Genomic DNA, 23,046 nt, shown 5'->3' with positions numbered 1-23,046 from the left:
GAAAGAATTATTTACTGCTTCCAGTGTTGCCTGCTGAAGGGAATTACAAGCAAGCATGATACGTTCCTGATGTCCTCTGGTGTTGTTGGAATATTGTGATAGACAACATCTTTAATGCATCCCTAAAGAAAAAAGTCCAGAGGATTTAAATCAGGAGACCTAGCAGACCAAGTAACTGTTCCTGCTTGACCAGTTCCTCTGGCAGGATAGCTTTGGTTCAGAACACGACGTGCACACAAGGCATTATGTGCTGGACATCCACCATGTTGATACCACATAAGCATTCTGGTTCTTAGCAGCACTTCATTCAACAGAGGAGGAAGAATTTATCTAAAGATGTTGGCATACGCTGTACCATTTAGACTACCATTGATGAAATAAGGACCAATAGTTGTAGTGCCAAGCTTCGCACACCAGACATTAACTCTCCATTTACCTTTTCTTCGTTGGTGTACATTCTACTCACGCAACTCTTCAACTGACGATAGCTGACAAAATGATGGGTGTATTCTACTTACGTTTATATTTGTCATCTGTCAACGCCAGCACATGGATGTGTTCCATAACCCCGAGTACATGCACTAAGCCATGGGAATGTCAACATCAAAGTTGTGTTATATAATGAATAACTTTTAGTGAATGGTACACTGTGATACATTTTTGAATAGGTATTTAGGACAGAAAATGAATTACTGAATGAAAAATACAGGGTGCCATTTAAAAAAGTCATACCGCTGTTCATATCTTTGTAAAAGCTACAATGAAGGCAATCATGCCGATTGATGTCCCCCTGAGAGCTAAAGAACATTTGCTTGAAACATTTTGTAGTTTGCATCTGGAGAAACAGTTATTTAGGTTGGTCAAGATAAGTAGGATACCCTGTATATCGAGTTAAGTATGTTAAGAGAATAATTGTTCTATAGAACTTTATTCTAGCATCTAGTCTGATGCATTCTCTATTATATAGTGATACCACATGTATGCCACAGCAGAAAAGTTTAGTCTCTGGTTCATTATTTCTATTGGTTAGTAATCCAAGTAGATGGGTAATTATAAATGATCTGAAAACAAGTTATATAAATCTGCATATTTTAGACTGAATCTAGCCCCAAAGACTGGTCCTTTTGTCCCCTATTTTCAAAACTCTTGCCGGTGTTAGTTGTGATACTTGTATCCATGCACTTTGTTTATGGTCATTATAATATTGTTAGGATAACTATTACTTATTATTCTTGGCAAAAGCTAAGTCCTATGAAAAAATATAGAGTATTTAGATAATTTTTTGAAGGCTATGGTTGTATAAAATTCCAGTCTTTCTTTACATAACCTCTTGTAATATATGAGGTATGCCCACAAAGTAAGTTCCATTTGGTTATATAAAACAAACATGTACAGCTACAGAAAAAATATTTATTGTACAAAAATCTACAACTTTTAAACTACTTTTCTACATAGCTTCCAAAATTTTGTAGGCGTTTGTCATAGTGTGGCACATGTTTTTGTATGCCTTCTTCATAGAAGGTTGCCGCCTGTGTATTCAACCATGCAATAAAATGTTCTTTCAGCTCGTCATCATCGGTGAAGTGTTGACCACCAAGGACAGATTTTAGGTGTAAGAAGAGATGAAAGTCACTAGGAGAGAGGTCCGGGCTGTACGGAGGATGATAAAATGTGTCCCACTGAAATTCCTGTAAGAGTTGTTTGGTCACATTCGCCGTGTCAGGTCTCGCATTATCGTGGAAAAAAACAACATCTTTTGACAGTAATCCTCGGTGCTTGTTCTGTATTGCATGAGGCAATTTCTTAATGGTCTCACAGTAACTGTGGGCACTGGTTGTTTGGCCTCGCAGTAAGAAATCAATCAGCAAAATGCCTTTTCTGTCCCAAAAAATGGTGCACATGACTTTTTAAGGTGTCAAGATTTGCTTAGTCTTGACCTTTGTTGGTGATAAAGTGTGCCTCCATTCCATCAATCGCCATTTTGTTTCAGGGGTGTCATAGGATACCCAGGTTTCATCCCTGTGACTATCTGAGAAAGAAAACCATCACCTTATTCATTGCAGCATGTCGAAAACTGAAGTGCACCATCCATCCGTTGTTTTTTGTATTGTTCAGTAAGAATTTTGGGTACCCAACATGAGCAAAGCTTTTGAAATTTCAGTTTTTCAGTAACAATTTCATGACTTAGTGACCGTGAGAGTTGCAGAACTTCCATATCAATGGCACTAAATGTGGTTGTGTTTAATCTTCTCTTCAATTGTGTGAACCAGTTCATCAGTAACCACAGACGGGCGTCCACTTTGTTCTTAATCATGCACTTGATCACGTCCTTCATTGAACAGTGTGACCCATCTTCTAACCATTGAATCACTCAGCATTATTTCCATAAACCTTGCAGATTTGTTGATGAGTTTCCTTTGGTTTAACTTTCTTTGCATTTAGGAAATGAATCACAGATCTGATTTCACACACGGTGGCATTTTGAATTACAGCTGACATTATAAAGAAGCACTACAAAGCAAACGTTGAAGCAGTGATCTGAAAATAGCATACATATCTTCTTCTTCAGTCAGAGTAACTGCTGTACATGCTCAGAACTGCAATCGTAGCACTGCCATGGATAGTAATAGAAGTGGAACTTACTTTTTGGATGACCCTCGTATACCATTTTCAGTTTCTAACGTACTCCTCTTCCAGTCATTATTTCTAAAATTAATTTGATTCACTTGTTTCATAATGTAGTCCATGCTGGAGTAACAACAATATGGAAAGGATAGATTAGTGGCAGACAGGCATGATGAAGAAGATGTAACAAATATTCAGCTTCTGCACAAAGTCCTTCATCTGAAGTAGAAAACACACAAACATTCACACAAGCACAATTTACACACACACACAAGACAACTTCTTTAACAATCTTGCTGTTACGGGTAGGTTGAGTACAGAAAAGGCCTGGGGTGGAGAAGGTAAATGATACCAAGGTAGGGGGGGGGGGGGGGGAGGGAAGTGGGGGGAAGAATTACTGCTACGTGTAGAAGCATGCAACGGCATGTTGAAGACACAATAGGGCTGCTAGGTGCAGCATTTGGACGCTGTGCTGGAGGGAGGAGGAAGGTTTTGGGGAAAAGAAGAGAGGACAAAAGTAGAGAAGGCGAAAGTATAAATGCATTGGTGGGATAGAAGGCATGTGTAGTACTGGAGTTGGAGCAGGGAAGTGGTAGGCAGGTGGAGGACAGAAGCTGTTGAAGTTTAAGGCCATGGAGTTACGGAAATTAAGGATATGTTGCAGGGAGAGCTCTCACCTGTGCACTTCAGAAAAATTGGTGGGAAAGGCAGTGGCCATTCATGCAGATAGACAACTTGTCAGTTGTCATGGCCACGTTAAATGCTGCATAGTGGTAGCAGTTAAGTTGGTAGATCACATGGGATGTATCACAGGTGGTGCTGTCTTTAATGTGCTAGGAGTATATGGTATGGGACAGGTCTTTCATCTAGGTTTATTGAAGAGATGGGAGCCATGAGGCAAGTGGTTGGGATAGTTCATTAGCACAATAGTGGAGCCTCTATTGTCAGGTAGGATTATAAGGTCTGATCAATTTTTATGTGCTGGATTATACAGGTGGTAAATCTCCATGCAACATATCCTTTGTTTCCCTAATGCCCCTGGCTTCAGCCTTCGATAGCTCCTGACCTCCACCTGCCTACACTTCCCTGCTTCCACTCCAGAACTACACATAACCTTCTATTTTGCCAACGCATCTACTTAATCCCCCCCCCCCCCCCCCTATCTCTACTGGTCTACTCTTTCCTTTCTACCTCTTTCCTCCCCCCCCCCCTCCCCCCCTCTATCACTGCTATTGATGCTGCACCTATTAGCAGCCCTATTATGTCCCACCATGTGCTTGCACACTCCCACAGGCAGTATTAACTCTTCCCCCACATCTGCAGCTCGTGGTCACGTTCTCGCTTCCTGAACACAGGGTCCTGCGTTCGATTCTCAGTGGGGTCAGAGATTTTGACCTGCCTCGAGATGACTGGGTGTTTGTGTTGTCCTTATCATTTCATCATCATTCACGAAAGCAGACAGACTGGGCTGAGCAAAGATTGGGAATTTGTATGGGCACTGATAACCACACAGTTGAGTGCCCCACAAATCAAACATCGTCATCATCATCATCATCATCTTCCCCCACCACTACCTGCTATCCCTTTCCTTCCCTGTGCCATACCTGTACCATTCCCTCACTGCCCACCTCACTAGATTGCTGTTCATCTCAGATGCTGTTGCAGTCAAGCCTTAGTAACCGGAGGTGACAGTGGCCATGAGTGTATGAGCTGTGCTTGTGTGAATGTGTGAGAATTTTGAACTTCTGAAGAAGGACTTTGTCCAAAATCTGAATATTTCTAGCATTTTTTTCGTGGTGCTTATCAGCAACTCATTGCATCCTCTATGTGGTGCGTAGCAATCTGTCCTTTCCATACTGTTGTTATGCAGAATTAATGAAAAATTTTTTCTATAATATTTGCAACCTTTGTTTTGGTTTCTTAATTTTAAAAAATTCACCTTTTTTGCACAATCCCACCCTTTCAAATTTCTTGACAGTGTTGTTTTTATTTTTATAGTCTTCTATACAACAAACAACTAAATCTTACAAAAATTCTAGGTTTTTAATCTTTTCAGGATAATTGTCTTATTTTCATTTCAGGGCCAACTTCAAACATTCTCCTTCATTTTGTTGAACACTTTAGTCTTTCTAGTGTGCAACCAACTTATTACAGATATTCCCTCAATTATTACTATTATGTTATTACATGTATTTATTCTGTTGCGTATATTCTCTCTCTGATTTTTTCTATCTATTAATATGTTTTGAGACGTTCTGCCTGCTATTAACATAATTTTCTATCTGACCTGTGAATGTACCTCAGGCTTGCAATATCCCTTACTTACAAATGAGGGTCATTTTTAAAGTAAGAATCGATAGCGCATCATTTCTGTGCATCCTGTCACGTGACGTCCATTCATGGTCGCCCACTCTTGGTCAGTCTCTCACTTCACCATCATTATGTTTGATGCTTCTGCCAGTGTTGGTTCTATGGTTATACTGCTTTGTTTATCACCATGTTAATCAGTAATCATTTTGATTGTGAAGCCCACTTGGTTACTCGATTCTTAAATGCAAAACAATTTTGTCCTGCTGAATTCAATGGCAGCCAGTTGAAGTTTATGGTACGGGTGTAATGAATGATGGAAATATGCATAAATGGTAGAGGCTGTTAACAAAAGAAGGGTAAATGTTCACTATGAAGAATTATCCAGGCAGCCTACTATCATGAATGAAGACTTTACACAAAAAGTTGATGACGCAATTCGCCAAAACAGGCGCTTCACTATTGACGAGCTCAATGAGTAATTTCCAAAAATTTCAAGATCAGTGGTTTTACACATTGTTTCTCACAAACTTCACAATAACAACAGCAAAATGATTGTGTGTGAGATGGGTGCTGCATACGTTGACAGGCAAACAATGAACGAAGCGAATGGCACATTCTTTTTGGAGCATTATCACAAGGATGTGATGAGTTCTTGAGTAGCATTGTGACTGATGATGAAACATGGATTACACAGTACACTCCAGAGAATAAACATCAATCAGTGAGTAGCATAATTCAAAATCCCAAAACAAAACCACAAAAATTCAAACGAGAACCTTCGGCACGGAAAATCATAGCCATGTTTTATTGGGATCAGAAAGGCATTCTTCTATTAGAATTTTTGCCAAGTGGAATGACAACAAATACTGAGAGGTACTGTGAAACATTATTAAAGCTTAGGTGTGCTATTCAAAATCGCTGACAGAACTGCTGTCTAACTGCATCATTGTACTTCATGATAATGCTCTGCCTCACATTGTGGCAAGAAAAAAGATGCAACTGGGCAAGTTTCATTGGGAGTGACTGGATCATCCACCATAGAACCCTGACTTCATCCATTAGACTTTCATCTGTTTCCAAAACTGAAGGAATTGCTTTGTGGAAAGTGCTTGTAAAATGATGACATGCTGAAAGAAACTGTTACTAACAGGTTTGATGGTCAGGCAGTAGATTTCTTTGATGCTGGGATCCAAAAGCTGGTACCATGACTTGATAAATGTTTAAGTATTCATGGCAACTATGTTGAAAAGTGAAAAAATCTGCATATTGTAGTTTGTGATACAACTTATGTTCATATATAAAGTTTCTCTTACTCCATTACAAATTGGATCTTACTTTAAAACTGGCCCTCGGAATAATAATAGTAATAATAATTACTATTTAATGATTTTTTTCTTTGTATTCTTATTTTGTGACTGTGTGTTGTTGTTATACAAATTACCTGCTTCAGTGTTACTGTTCTAAATCCTCAGTTATCTTCTGCTCATATTTTTTATTAATTGCTACTGTCATCACATTCTTGCTGCAGCTAACTTTACAAATTTTTGCAATTTCCATAATTTTGAGCTTGGGTGTACTAAACCTCATACAAAAAACTGTTCTGTAATATCAAGCCACTACTATATGATTAGGCATCACAGAAATATAAGCAACTGGTTCTCAGCATGAAAGCTGGGGCTTTTCATTTGGGGAATAACATGAAAAAAATGAAAAGCAGTTATTCTAAAAAATTTAGAAGCAATTAAAAAACATATTTTTGCCTTTTCAGACAAAAATTTGACTGAAAAAGAGAACTTCCCCAAACAGAGAGAAACATAGAATCCAGTTTTCACTATTACAAATAACTCACTAATAAAAAAAATCTCTGTGAAGAGCTTTTATTACATAATCTTATCAACTTAAATCAAAACCTAGAAGTTTAGTTATTTTATTTGTGTGATTTGGCAAAGGAGCCATACTGAAGAAGAATGAGTGGTGATAAATTCCTCTTTGTCAAAGGCTTTTTTCAGAATTCAATTATAAAGTATGACTTTTGCTGGATAGCTGAAGAAAGTATTAAATTCTAATTCCCAGTCTGGGTATCTCAGTCTTGCACAGAGCTTTAGTGTGTCAGGAAGTATCAAATTGGCACACACTCAACTGCAGAGTGAAAATTCGTTTTGGCACTGCAAAATTCTGCTTACACAATTTTTTTAGTACTTACTTTTACATGCTGCAACATATTACATGTATCAGAAATTTCTATATTAGCAATCATAGTGTTGCAATAAATCATGAAATGGGATATATTGGTTTTCTTAATATAGTGCACAACACAAAAATGATCACTTGTAATTGAATTTAAGATATTATGAAACCAGTTTAGGACTCTATTTTTAAACCCTTTTCGACAACATTTCACTTGCTGGATGTGTTTGAAAACCTTCCAAGTAACATTGCTTGGTGAGTCTGTCTTGTCTTTGTCATTTGTGTGAATAATTCATGGCATCATTGTCCTTTTAGAATTATACATTCTCACTTCTTATCATCATTGTAAGCCTAGAAAGTTCTACTCCTGGTTTCCAATTCCTGCTCTGTGATCAGGCTTGGTAATCTACAATATCTTAGCAGTGACTGTGTACTGGAAGATGTACTTGTATTTATCTATATCTTCTCATGACAACAGATTTATTAGTTTTCAAATTTCTTTCCCCACCTACATAACGTGATGGGGTACTTTCTGGTTTGAACATAGAATTGTGATTCATTGTTATTGCCTTCACTCTCAGTCAGTAGCTTAATGTCATGACGGTTTTCATTCTCTACATCTTTTGTCCATTCACTATGAAAAGCATGGGCATTTGTAAAGACTATATCAAAGCTAAAATTACAGCACTCTCTCTGTGTGTGTCTATATCTTTTTGAGATTTCCATTTGCATTTTTTGAGATCCTGCAAAACTTCAAAATACAGTCATCAACAAAAATACCATTGCTTCACTTTATGAGATCTTGCACAACATGTTAGAGCTCACAGACAGAGGTGGTGTTGATGATGACAGACATTAGGAACTTGTGTCAAAGGTCATGTTAAGTAACCCTGTACAGTAAGTCTGCCCATTTGGTTTATGCATTCCATGAAACAAATCTGTTCCTCTTCTGCTACATGCTCAGCATTATAGGTATGTAATATTTAAAATGGTGTGAATAAAAATGGGCAAAATTTATTATAGTTTAAATAAAAATTGACAAAGTTCATTAATAGTTGGGCATGGTAATCTAGTGGTAAAGCACATGCCTGGAAACTGAAGGGTTGCAGGAAGGAATTCTGGTCATACCAAGGATTTTTCAGTTTGCTTTTAACCTAGCACTCACCTCAGATGCTTCAAATGGCTCTGAGCACTATGGGACTCAACTTATGAGGTCATTAGTCCCCTAGAACTTAGAACTAGTTAAACCTAACTAACCTAAGGACATCAGACACATCCATGCCCGAGGCAGGATTCGTACCTGCGACAGTAGCGGTCTCACGGTTCCAGACTGCAGCGCCCAGAACCACACGGCCACTTCGGCTGGCAATGATGATGAGTGGATTCACCAGAAACGACACCTGGTTGAGATCAGTGTTAAACTGTAGGTCCCCTTTTCTCAGTGGGACGACTGTGGTATGTTAGGGGCAAGCAAGCTGCTGAAGTGGCATCCAGTTGTAGGACATGCACCATACCACTGAGCCACTTGAAATCGATACTATTATAAGGAGCATACACTACTGACCATTAAAATTGCTACACCAAGAAGAAATGCAGATGATAAACGGGTATTCATTGGACAAATATATTATACTAGAACTGAGTGTGATTACATTTTCACACAAAAAATAGTTAATTTGTAATTATATCACATAAAAAATATTTTTTTGCTATTCAAAATTTACATTGCAGTCATAACTTGTCAAAATTCTCAGGCACTACTGTAAGGATTGTGATCTTGTTTTCATTGGTATGTAAAATCATATAGCAAAATCCCCAACTGCTGTGAAAACCATACCTTTTCCATCTAGCTGTGTTATGCAAAAGGCAGCCCAACTACCACTGTGACAGTCTATATCTACTGCACATACATCATTTGTAATGTTTCAAATCAGAATAATACCGGTAACTGATGAAGGATTGCACAACTCCAAAATAAATAAAGCTTATGAAAAATTACAATAGCAAATGCAAAATCACACAAAAAATTTAAACTTAAAAATTAAAACATTCTCTAAAGTATTGGAATACCTGAGACTGATATCTGATCAGTATAAATATCGATAATAGGCAACAATCATTGAGACTCAATTCTAAGGATGGATGCACTATCTGTACACTTAATTAAATGTCTACAGAACTCTTGATGCATTAGTCCTACTTGCTCTTATATGGATTTGTTGTAACGTATCAGACCATTTAATTTTTAACATTCTTTCCTCGAGTTAAGGGCCTTTGTTTGATGTTAGAAGACGTCTTTTACTAAGGAAATCTCTTTTTTTCCTGCACTATTCTGCTTCTTATATCCTCCTTGCTTCATCCATCATGCATTATTTTGCTTCCAAAGTAGCATAATTCATTCATTTTTTCTACCACAAGGTTTCCAGTTTTGATGTTAACTTTATTGTCATTATCATTTCTGCTACTCTTCATTACTTTAACCTTTGTTGGTTTATTGTGAATCATATTCTGTGCTCGGAATGTGCCATTCCCTTCAACATGCCCTGTAATTCCTCCTCACTGTCACTGAGGGTACCAATGCCATAAGTGAATCTTATCATCAGTATCCTTTCACCCTGATTTTTAATTCTGTTCCTAAATCTTCCTTTATTTTCACTATTGCTTCTTTTGATGTGCAAGTTTAACAATGTGGGAGAAAGACTGGAGTCCCACCTAATTTCTAGTATAATCCAAGATCTTCTCTTTTGGCCTTTTTTTATTATTATTCCCTCCTGGTTCTTGAAAATTTTGTATACTACCCATCATTTCTTATAATTCACACCTATTTTTCTGGGAATTTTGAACAACTTGCACCTTTACACATTGTCAGTTTCTATGAAAGTGTCTTGATTTTCTCTGAATCTTGCCTCTGTTATCAAGCACAACAGCCGCACTGCCTCTGGTACCTTTACCCTTATTCAAGCCAAACTGATCCACATTTTACCTTTCCACTATTTGTCATATTACTCTTGACAGAACCTGAGATGTAAGAACTTTTAGTTGATTTTGTGATAGTTACTGTATATCTGTGTTTGTTATTTTTAGGATTGTGTGGATCACATGCTTCCAAAAGTCCGATGTTGTGTCTCCAGTGTCAAATATTCTACAAACTAACTTGAATAATTATTTGTTTACCTCTTCCCCCAATAATTTTAGAAGTTCTGAAGAAGTGTTATCTATTCCTTCTACTTTTTTTCATTAGAAGTCTTCCAAACCTATGCCAAACTTTTACTCTAAAACTGCCAGTCATTTCTTCTCACATCATCAGACAGTTTCTCCTCCTTGCAATAGCTTTTAATGTTCTTTTTATCTCTCTGTTCCTTTTTCAGTGTTGATGTTTTTTCTTCTAGTTCCATCAAAAATCATTTGGACTTTTCTTTAAGTTGCAGCTGTCATACCAATAACCACTTTCTTTTGGATTGCTGCACATTTTGCATGTGTAATTTCAATTTATAATCTTTGCTCTTCCTATTTATTTCATTCTCAAATATTTATATTGCTGTATTTCTTTCTTTTATTGAACATTTAATTATGTTTTATTCTTTTTTATCAATTGAAGTATTTATTTTGTTACCCAATGTTACTTTGCAGCTGCTTACTTTTACTTGTATTTCTCAGGCCAACTTCAGCTATTACCCTTTTTAAGAATGTCCATTCCCTTCAGGTGCACTGCCTACTGTAGTATTCATCATGAAAGTGTCTTCAGCCTCAGAGAGTTTTAAAAGCACTTCACCACCCCTCAATATTTCTGTATCCTACTTCTTTACACATTGTTTCTTCCTGATAATTTTGTTATACATTTAATCTATAGTGGTCGACATGGTAGATGTCATGTTCAGTGGAGCTATTTACTGGAGTTTCAAATAGGCGCCTCTCAGAATAAATTTAAAAAAATCTTGTGATAGAAGAATAGAATAGAAGAATAGAATAAGGGGACTCTGTTGGCTGCTCTTTTGTTTTCCCGGATTGTGTCCTTAAAGTTCGACTGCCTCAAGACTTTACTGTCTTTGATGCAGAATTATAAGCAATCTTGTATGCTCTGGAGCAGACTAGGCATTTTCCCTGTGCTAAATCTCTTGTCTGTTCCAATTCTCTGGGTGTCCTTCACTCTCTACAACCATTGTACCCAGCAGATAAAGTAGTCCAAAATACCCAGGATGTCTTTCTCCAACTACAATGACTGGGGAATGAGATGTCTTTCTGCTGTGTACCAGGACACATGGGTATTGCAGGGGATAAAAGGGCAGATCTAGCAGCCAGTGAGGCATGTTGTGCTCTGCCGATATTTCAGTGTGTCATCCCACTGCATGCTATAGTCTCGCTTTTGGGCTCCAAAGTCATGCATCGATGGGAGTATGAATGGCTGGAAGTAAAAGACTGTAAGCTCCATATAGTAAAGCCCACAGCATGGCCATTGTGTACCTCTTTCCAGCCACATTAAAGGGACAAGGCCCTCCTTACTTGTCTTCCCACAGACCACAGCCCTAGGAAGCATGTTTCTTGCTCCATCAAGAGCACCATCCAGTGTGTTGTGCTTGTGGTGTTCAGACCACTGCTTATCACATTTTATTCGACTGTGTTTTATTTTCTGACCAGTGGGTTCTGGCAAATTTAGCAGTGGATCTGTCCTCTATTATAAGTAACTTTCAAATGAATGTTGTTAGAGTTTTAAAGTTTTGTGAATTGTCCAACATTTTTCCCAAGATTTCAGGGAGATGGTTTTTATGTGTTAACAGGGTGACTGGCTCGCTCATATTTTTTTTGTAAGTAGTCAGCCAGTGACATTTGCCTGTGTTTTTCTTTTACCTCCTTTGTTGTTTTACTTGTGTTTTAATCTCATGCACAGGTACTTTTACTCTTTCTCCATTGTTTTGGAGCATAAGAGATAGAGTACTTGTGTGGCCGATTTGAGTGCATGAGTGTGGAACTATTTTCAGTATTTTAGCCACATTTGTTTGTTTTAATGAGTGTGAGGATACTGATAACTTCACCGTTGAGTGCCCATAAGCGCCAAACACACACATATGACTTCATCAACATTAAAGTATTTGGTGTTATTTGTTCCTATAAGACTTTCTCATGGAAATAGGAGCAGACTAAACAATGGAGGTGTCTGAAAGTTTATATAAACCTTGAATTGCATTGTAATGGTGCATTCTTAACTATAGTGAAAATTATCAGGTTTGCCCAGGGGGTTTGAGATACTTAACAATGGTAATGACTGAACTAAACTAGTAGAGCCCTCACATAACAAATTTATCTTGATAGTCACCCTTTATGGAACCACACAGATAAGGTTATCACTCATGCATTTCCAGTGCAAGTGTTCAGATTTATGCTGGAAAACTGAGTTTCTCTTTGACTGCAAATTAATTTTAAACAAACTGTTTGACAGTCAATCTACTGCTGATGCCCAGTGCCAGATTTCAGCAACTCAACAGTACTGGGCTGTTGCTGTACTTATTATATTTACCTGCAATTTTATGTAGATGTAACTAACATTCATATCAATTTGCTTCTCATACATTTTTAGATATTTAACTTTCTATATGGAACTAGGACAGAGCATCTACTTATCCAATGCCAAAACAAGAACAACTGGACGGACAATAGCTAGGGATTACACACATGAAGAAACTGTTTTTTTTTCTCTCTCTCTCAAGGTTTTAAAACTTTTTAAGAAGTTTCTTCATCTAAGAATTGAATAAAAACAATGTAAAAATGAATAAACTATGTACTGGTACTGGAGTATGGGGAAGGTTACCCTGAAGACTGGCTTGCTTCACCACTTGTTTCTGTTTCAGCAGTTGGTAAGTAGGTGCTCCTGTATAGATTTCAACTGACTTTACTTTCAGGATTGAAAATATCATATGTAAATAGAAAGGAAGATTGGGACTTAACATTGGACATTTGGGGTTTAACATCCCGTTGATGGTGACACCATTAGAGACCCATCACAAACTCGCATTAGGGAAGGATTAGGAAGGAAATCAGCAAAAGTCTTTCATAACAACCATCCCACTATTTGTTTGACCAGTTTAGGCAAATCATGCAAAACGTAAATCTGGATGGTTCGATAGGGATTTGATCTGCTGTTCTCCTGAGTTTAAGTTCTTTGCCTTATCATGGTACTGCCTTACTAGATCTGAGTGGTTGCTATCAGTCAACAGAGAGCTAAGATAATTGCAAAATACTGTTACTACTAGCAGTAAAAACATTCCCAACAAAACATGAAACAGTACTTGATTAATTCCTCCCAAATAAAGAAATTGACAATAATGCTAAAAATGCTGTGTCTTCTGTCACAATAGTGAGGAATGAACAGGAACTTCGAGAAGTTACGATGGCTACACAAGGAGTCTGTTACAAAGTTACACTTATTTATGCCAGTTTTTCATGTTACTCTTCAACATGAAGATACAGGTTTGATTCAATGCCTATTTAATGAATGTTAAGAGCGATAATAATTGCCCCATTTAAACACTTTTGGTCTGGACACAATATTTGCAGAGGCACTTTCTCATTCCCTTGGTGTGATGTATTGTCTTTAACTTTCATTCACAGAATATAAAGGATCTAGAACTTGACACTAATCCAACATATTTTTGGTATACTGGATGTGCACTAGACCACTCTGGCAGAGTGGAAGTGTCAGCCAAGGACTTATTACATCCAAAGACATGCCAGAATATTATAGTAAACCAGCTAACCCCATGTTCCATAGATTACTTGCACAATTTTAGTCAAAATGATGTGAAAAAAGCCTTTGTAGACTACAAATGGAGCATATAAATCTAATATTGTACACAGATGCGATTCCAGAATAGCTGTTATACATTAAGTAAATTGTACTCATTGGTCAAGGAAAAGTAATTAGGATTATTCACATGAAAAAATTAACAAAATATAATGTGACACCAAGTGTAAAAAAAAATCATGTTTTAACCATATAAATAAAAATGATAATTGCGGCTCTTCATTTTATCTCGATTTATTAGTTGATTGAACATTCTGCAGGTGTACTGTTGGTTCTATGTGTTCAACTAGCAGTACACCCATGAACTATTCATTCAGCATTGTAATTGTAAACGGGAAGCTATTGTTGGAGAACGTACCATTTTTTACTGAAATAACCAAGCCTACTGTAAGACAATAAAAAATGTAAGTACTACATAATTTTTCTGCCTAAAGCTAGTAAAACAGAAATCACAAAAAAAAATCCAGATTTATTTGATGGAGTAGATAGGGAGAGGAAGGTCAGGATAAAAGAGCATATAAAAGGTATAGAATTGACTGAAATGAGTGATACTTAGTTTAATCAACACTGTTAGTGTATTATCCAGTATTTAACAGAAATAAAACTTAGTGTGTTTTACTTTTTAGCATTCTTTAGCTTATACTTTGATGTATTCAGAACTTGTTTTTCGTTGTACATTGGTTGAGAATTTTTGAGCAACCATTCACCTGGATGGTGTGATATGTGGACACAACTATCGATTTGGTGTAACAGGAAACATGATTCGCTTGACTAATTGACACGTTTTCATTGATTTGTGGTCCAATATCAATGATCCCATGCCCACTGCAGTAATAATTGATAATGTCATTGGGTCAACATAGGGGTTGTCTGTTGCAGAGCCTCATGTTCAACAGCGCATTCCAAAACCCTTTTACCTGCATCAGCATTGTACTCTGCCATCAAATTTGACCCAAATTCCTGTGTAGCCTGCTTTTCAGAGCAAGCAAGCCTCTGATATCCACATTCTGTGATAAGGTTTGAACGTTCAACACCCCATCACCTACTTGTGTTTCATTGTCCTTTAACCACTTTCCATAGATGCTCATGAGAGTAGCACGCAAGCATCTCGCCAGCTTCACCATTTCTGAAATGGTTTTTCACAGACTCCAGGGCACAGCAGGAGTGGCCTTTGTCAAACTCCATTATGACAGTGAATTTCCCCATTTGTGAACCATATCATTGCTAGAATGATTTCCCACTTCCCTCAGTTCCACTTATACTTTTCTTACTGCATCACCTGCCAGTGATCCCAACAGGTGGTATTCAGTCTCACAATGGGCAGTAGTCCTAATGTTTTGGCTCATCAGTGTATTTCACACATTGATATGTAAGGAAGCAAAAGGAAGCGAAGGATGAATGTTCTTGCTTATGGACACTCATTAAACGCATTTCACACATTCAAATGGTAGAAGGAAGCTCTAATAGGATATTATCATTCCAATGTCAAACATACCAAGTTTCCTTTCTTATATTTATCTAATGGCAAACAGCTGTTTTAAAAGATTGTCTAGGGTACAGAACACCATTCAGAAAATTAGACTTGACTCTGGAGTTCCTATAGAAAATATTTTAACATTTTGATAAAAGTGCAGATTTTATACAGTATCCTACATTAATATCTATTTTTAATTGCAAACATTGTTCAAGAATTAAATCCACCATTCTACACAAAAGTGCGGAGCTTTGTCAGAGTTAGTGCATGGTGATAAATCTTCTTCACGGAATGTGCATGGAAACTCTTCATCTCTTCTGAAAATGTCATCTAGCACAACAGACAAGTGATGCTGTTATCTGATTATACTTGGACATTACTTATTTCTTTGCAATCATGACAACTGTAACAGGATACAACCACTTTTCTCCTACTGTCTGATAAATACACTCTCTACACATCAACACATAAAATCAAACAGCACATTGTGTCCCTTGCAAAATGTAGATTAGCACCATCCAGTTAGAGCATGAATGCAAGCATGAAGAAAGCATACTGATTTAGTTTCTACAACTGCATCATGAAATGTGATTGTTGAGAATACTTGTGCTTCACAGCAACCAAAATTCCCTAATAAAAACACACACACAGTCACACAACCAAGCACACCTCACACATACATGGCTGCCACCACCGAAACCTCCAAACAGATTCTGATTTAACTGCTGGTTGTAGTGGCCATGTGTTCATGTGAGGTGTGCTTACTTGTGTGAAAATGTGTGTGTTTTCTTTGCTCAAGGAGACTGTGGCTGAGAGTTATAATGTGTAACAGTCTATTCATTGTGCCTGTCTGTAACTCAATCTTTATGGTGAGTAGCAACCTATACTTTTGCTAATATTTGTTGATATTCCAACCTGGAGTTTCCACTGTTTGATTCGTGAAGTATGATTATTAATTCTTGTTCAGACCTGATCACATGGGCAATAGATGCAATTCAGTATTGATATTTGGTATCAGCTCTCTTAAGATATTAAACACTTGTAGTGATACATGATGTTAATTTCTTCTTGTATGGCTCGTGTCATTTACATTTTTCTGCTAAAGTGTTGAAGTTCTCATATATTGTAGGGTGTCTCTAATCTTCATAATACATGCTCCTCCAGGATTTGTTAATCCATGACACAATTACATTTTAGTTTATTTAACATAGCATACATATTAGACCAGAAACAAAATGTATACTTTCATGCAGGTCTTAGTTAACATTCACAGAAGATACTTAAGTGGCTACACCTGACTTTTTGCATTGACACTGATGCATCCTTTGTTCAATGTAGGGACAGGGCCACTAAAGATGATGACCTGTGATAACTGTATATTTATTACAGCATTTTATATCCTGATGTAGCAGTTACTCACTACATCATCCACAGTGCTTAGATCAACCAATCAACTAACTGTCAGGATTCAGAGATAGTTGGTGGGGAAAGTAATGTATATGCTCTTACTCACAAAGCAAATACTTGTCAACTTCACAGATGTTCTTGCCTACTAGCTGCTAGTGTCAACACACAATCATGGAATCCTGTGGCCCCATAACTGAGCATGTGACATACCTTTAGCCTAAAGCACTGTTTAATCTACTTCAGATCGTATCACATCATTTGTGATTAAGCATTGATTTTCAAATGTTGCCTGATTTTGCATCCAGACTTAATCATGTTACCTCATCTAAATTCATATAGTGACTTATGAAATTCAGACATGGCAAAACTTCTGATTCAGTTAAATCTTTTCTTGGATGTATGTTTATAGTTATGGAATAAAATTATAGAAAAATCTGTCAGTGAGAGTTATCTAAGGAAAGGTGCTCTCCTACCTTACACTCATTCAGTCAGTTATATAAAAGATATGGTACTAAAGTGAGATGACACCTGTAGATAAACCACAATTAGTTCATAGTTTTTTCCCATGAATCAAAAACTGTCCCTAAGTTTCCTCATAAATAAAATTTTGTAAATATCCATTTCACATCTTTTCCCTAGCTATTTAAGAAAATTGAGCTATAAAATCAGTTTCTGTTCTGTACTCATGTTAATGTTCATGAGCAAAGAATTTTAAGGAGCACCGCTCTTGCTCAAACTAACCTCCTGACTGATAATTGCGGAATCTTTGAGACTTAAAAGCAATGGGGCAATGTTCTCAATATAAGACTACAAAGAATACCAGAACATCCAACTTTTTGCAATACTGGATCATTTGCAGTGTATTCCTTATGTGTACCAGTATGATATTTATATCATAACCCTTGGAATCAGCAAAAGTTACAAATTCATTCCTGGAATCAGCAGAAGTTTGTGGTTTAATGAACAAAGCTCTCTGCCTAACCCATCTTAGGGAGAGCATTCAACAAAGAACAGAGTCTTTCATTTGGGTCCAATACTCTGTGAAAAAATAATTATCTTATTGTTTGACTGAATGTTATTGTGATCAGAGCCACCAGTTACTGATTTATAAAGTCTTATGAATACAGATTTTGAGATATATTCATATTTCAGTTCATTATAATTCTTCTTGATGATTTAGGGAACTGTCTTCCCATGCTAAATAATTTTATCTGGATTTAATTTCCAGATTTCAGAGTAGCCAAGGACAGTAGAAAAATTGCTCAAATTTGACGAAGACACATCACGTCCTTGTTTAAGGCTGGAGCAATTTTCCCTCTCACTTGGTAGCATATCTAGATGATAGATATGCTTGAGAAAAATCGTGTTTGTATATTTGCATGAGCATTACAGCATTCATACATATCATAAATGTATTACTGAAAATTGTCTGCATATAACTTAAACATTCTATTGGTGTGGTATGATCATTTAGGAAGCCAACAATCTACTCATCTAATGTGTTGATATCATTACTGCCTCTGAGCTGAAAAATGATTTTCACAAAGTTTCTTTGAAAGACACTAGGTTCAGAAGCACTTCAAAAATAAATTCCTATCATATCAAACAAATTATTGACATAAACATGCTATTTATGTCAATAATGACATCTTCATTACATGCCTCCAGATATTTGGACTGTTCCTCAGTATATATCTGACCATTTGGGAAATGCCAAAGATTCAGTCAGTGACCTTGACCTACTTATGTGGCCATGGATTCTTATACAAACAACATTGTCATCATTATTTGCTAATAACTGATACTGGCTTTGTGAACAGAGGATTGTAAGATTCAGTCAGTGACCTTGACCTAATTATTTCACCTTGAGTTTTCCGCCAACCCTCCATTCGCTAAAGGTTTTACTGTTATTTTGATTTATGTTGCCCAGGTAAGTACATTTAGAAAATGTACCTGCCCAAGACAGTTTTGTACAATTTTTGGCATCTGCATCAGTCCACCTTGCGATTTTTTTTGTTTTGTTTTTTTATTCATTGTGCCCAACCCAGGAGCACATTTGAACTCACTCTCTCTCTCTCTCTCTCTCTCTCTCTCTCTCTCTCTCTCTCTCTCTCACACACACACACACGCACACACACACACACACACACACACACACACTCACTCTCTGTCTCTCTCTCTCTCTCTCTCTCTCTCTCTCTCTCTCTCTCTCTCTCTCTCTCTCTCTCTCTCTCACTACTTCTTGATCCATTAACCGCGTATCCTCCATTTTTTTTTCACCATTAGCTTGTCGATGGGGTTCCAACAAATTTGTTAAATTTATAACTTTTATGTTTTTATAAGTCTGATTTTTTTTATAATTAAATTTCTTTGTGAGTCTCTTCGTATAGTCCTTCTATTTAAGCAATCATAAAATTTTAATCATTGCTTTATTATGGTATCTGTGATATTTTCTACATAAACCATAAAACTGGAATTGTTGCTTCATTATTGTAACTGTGATATTTTCTACAACTTGATAGATTTGCTTTTATTTCTTCTCCAATGAAATTCATTTTCCAGAATTATTCTTTCTTGTTTTTTGATGTTTTTGATTTAATATCTACTATCAGCTGTCTAGTTTCAGATGTATTAATTAATTTCAATATATTCAAGTAATTTTGTCGTTGTTTAGCCTTCTGAGATAGACATGTTTTTATTATTACTGGTCCAAGTGAGTTAATATAGTCTTCGCAGTACTGCAATATTTTTGTCAGTTTTTTGGCTTAACTATTCTGGCTCACAAATGTCACTGAAATTTCTGAATTTATTCTCTGGAAAGACTTTCCTAACTCTGGTGATTAAATCTTGATTGTTGAATTCTGATCTACTTTATCCCACGCACCACACCTTTCATGTTAACCAAAAGATACAATCTTCTGTACCAAAGAAAAGACAACATTTATTTTACTTTTAAGCAATGACTTTGTTAGTAGTGCTTGAAAATTCTCATTGTGATGTAATTACAATTTACAGATAGCATGAAATCAATTATAGTTCAAATATTGCAGTCATTCATTTTATTTTAAATAGAAAATTAATTAACGATTATTGTTCAAAATTACAGATTCCTTCGACAGGAGCATGATACCCAATATGGTATCAAAAATCATAACTGCAATTTATTTTGGTTTGTATATGGTTATCCTAAGCCCAAAATGACATACTACTTCAATGATGAAATAATAGAGATGGGGGGACGGTACGACAGCAGCTACACACGGAATGGACAAGCTACACTTTTCATTAATCGGTAAGTTAGAGTGTATTTTTAATTATTCCTCTCAAATTTTGTTACATATTAAAGGTTATTATGTCAGTTAATATTGTAATGAGATTAATACAATTACAAGTGATTGCACTTGAAATTTTTTAACATCAATTATTATTTTATTTCTTTGATTGAAGGATGTTAGATCGTGATGTAGGGATGTATGAAGCTGTAGCCACAAATGAACATGGTGAAGCAAGACAGCGAGTTCGGCTTGATATTGCAGAATATCCTACATTCATAAAACGTCCAGAGGAAACAATTGTTATGTTAAGGAAAAGTGGTCGATTGGAAGCAAGGGTCACTGGAGTACCATATCCTGAAATAAAGTGGTACAAAGATTGGCAACCTCTCACAGCTTCCAGCAGAATTAAGGTAAAATGATGATAGAAAAGTGACAAGTCTCTGTGTTTGATACCAAACAGATATTTGAATGCCAGGCATATTCGTTCATCATATGGAAGTTCTGCTCAGTGAAACTTACAGAGCTGTATCATAGACTACTAGAAAAATGTTCATTGCTATGAATGAAAAATAACTGTGGTATGTAGTCATAATTTTTTGAAATTGTGTCACAAATATATGATAAGAATGAAGATGGTGATACATCATTTAGATACCAACATTAGCAAAATGTCTCAATAGTGAATAAGTGAATACAGATGAGTGGTAAGGGGCAAGGCAGTGATATTTTATTATTTGTTTATTTGTCACATAATGTAAATTTACTGATCATATGATCAGGGTACAGGAGATGCATTAAATGTGTAACAAAGTTCATTAGTATAAAATTATAGCTAATGTTAGGCAGCAGTATTTTAATAAGTGTGACTTTTTTGTTACCTCGGCAACAGAAAATAATGATGAACTAGATCATGCTCGAATTCTTATTGAGTAGTAGCATCTTTAAAGCGCGATGTTATGTAGCATTTTTCTAAGCACCTAGCTTTGAATATTCTTTCTTACATTTTAATTTGTTATAGATTTTAATTGATATTTATTTGGGGATGTGAGTATATAACTTAAATGATGAGAGCATAACCTTATCTTCATTTCTTGTTTTAAGTGGCTGTGCAAAGTGGTTATCCTTAAATAATTACATTTAGTACATAGGAACTGCATGAAAGAAAAACAGTCATTATTTTACAGAAATGTATACATACAGGATGTTTTAAAAAGTGGCAAATATTTTGAGTTTTGGTGTTAGCAAGAACCTAACAAGAAAAAAAGATCAATAAACATGGGCTCTAAAATGTATACCCAAGAGCTATGAGCACTTGTTCATCTTCATTACTGTGAAACACATCTATTCTACTGTAAGCTCTTTGCTTTCCATGTTTTGGGAGGAGGTAGTATGGACCAAAACAGGGGAAAATGTTCAGTAAACACGTGCTTTGTGTACCTTAAGAGCTGTGAGCACTTGTTCAGCTTTTCTGTTTTGGAACATCACCTTTCTATTGAATAAGTATGCAATTTAGAGCCAGTGTGTACTGCACTTCTTCTTCTTCTCAACAGTATCAAAGATGAATAGGTGCTCATAGCTCTTATAGTATGTATGTTAGAGCCCATGTTTATTACATTTTTTCCTTGTTTTGACAGTTACTATGGTTTCTTTCTTTAAAAAAAAAATACCATCCTGTATCTCTCTCCCCCCTTCTCTCTCTCTGTCTTTGATTCTTTGCCAAGTAATTGGTGGACTATCCTCACATTAAGTTATTGTTTTCACTCTGGAGTTTCCATATCATAATACAGGGTGCCCATAGTTAAAGTTCCAGTTTCAAAACACTGTAGAAGGAGAACTACTGCTCAGAATTATGTCAAATTTGAAGAGCTTTTATTGGTGCAGTGGTAAACATCATGGAACAAAAAAAATTAATAGTTTAAAAAATTACAAGTAGATAGTGCCATATACATCTTAACCTAAATGGGTTGGCTACAAGTAACAGATGAACTGCTTCTATGATTTGAGTTACACATTATACCATCTCTAATGTTCAATGTGCTTGATTGCAGAAGTTCAGTAGTCAACAGTTAGGTGTATTCCCATCCACAATGACAAGATCACACCACATTGGATGGAAAAAATTTGTTTTAATTGTCCTGAGGCCAAAAAGCACACAAAAAGCAATATGACAGTAGTTTTTAATTGTTCTGGGGCCAAAAGCCACAAGCAAAACAAAATTAAATTGATTTTTAATTGTCCTGGGACCAAAAATCACATGAAAAGCGAACTAACATTGGTTTGTTATTGTTGTGAAACTGGCACAAGGTATGTTCAATGTGCTGTTGCAACTGAACTCGTGCTCGTTTACTACCCTTCTTTTTTTTTTTTTTTTTTTTTTTTTTTTTTTTTTTTTTTTTTTTTTTTTTTTTTTCATGGCTCATCTGCAAAGGGGTTGGTAGTAAACGGTTGAATTTGCACCCCTATTATTGAGTCAGATATTGGCTGGCTTTTGAACAGCAGTGAACCGAAATATACACGTTCAGATTGAAACTTATTTATTCAAAAGAAACAATTTAATGTTGTGGACATGCATTTTTAAGTTCACAAATAATAATCGGTGCAATTCGTACACTGTTTGTCTCACACCCACACACTTTCACTTTGTTCCTTCGCATACACTCGAGTCCATGCTTGCACTCGCAGCACTTTGCCGCTCCCAACTCGCCACCACAACGGCCAACGACAAAAGACACCCATTTTCCTGCTCATATCCACAGTACTGAGTCGGGTCACATGACACCACAGTAGTCAAAATAATCGCTAAACATGGCCACAATCATTTACAATATTTTATAATATTTAAATACTTAAATCTGAATACCTTATATAATTTTACAAATTATCACCACACTTATATAATTCGTTGCAATTAAAAGAAAACCAAAACACTATGCAATGGAATGACAACGCCCAACAAAACACAAAACAATATT

At 36.3% G+C, this 23,046-nt stretch overlaps 1 protein-coding gene across 2 annotated transcripts in view; it reads left to right on the top strand.

Annotated features, from left to right (window-relative positions):
* Positions 1-23,046, top strand: part of LOC126321023 (obscurin) — a 790,459-nt gene that overhangs the window by 656,524 nt on the left and 110,889 nt on the right. For both annotated transcript variants that reach the window (XM_049994141.1, XM_049994140.1), the window contains 2 exons: positions 19,906-20,091; positions 20,247-20,484. In XM_049994141.1, the coding sequence (XP_049850098.1) occupies positions 19,906-20,091; positions 20,247-20,484 (424 nt within the window). The remainder of the gene's footprint in view (positions 1-19,905; positions 20,092-20,246; positions 20,485-23,046) is intronic.

This window comes from Schistocerca gregaria, chromosome 2, assembly GCF_023897955.1.
Source record: "Schistocerca gregaria isolate iqSchGreg1 chromosome 2, iqSchGreg1.2, whole genome shotgun sequence".
Taxonomy (NCBI): Eukaryota; Metazoa; Arthropoda; class Insecta; order Orthoptera; family Acrididae; genus Schistocerca; species Schistocerca gregaria.
This window is presented reverse-complemented; position numbering and strand designations above follow the sequence as displayed.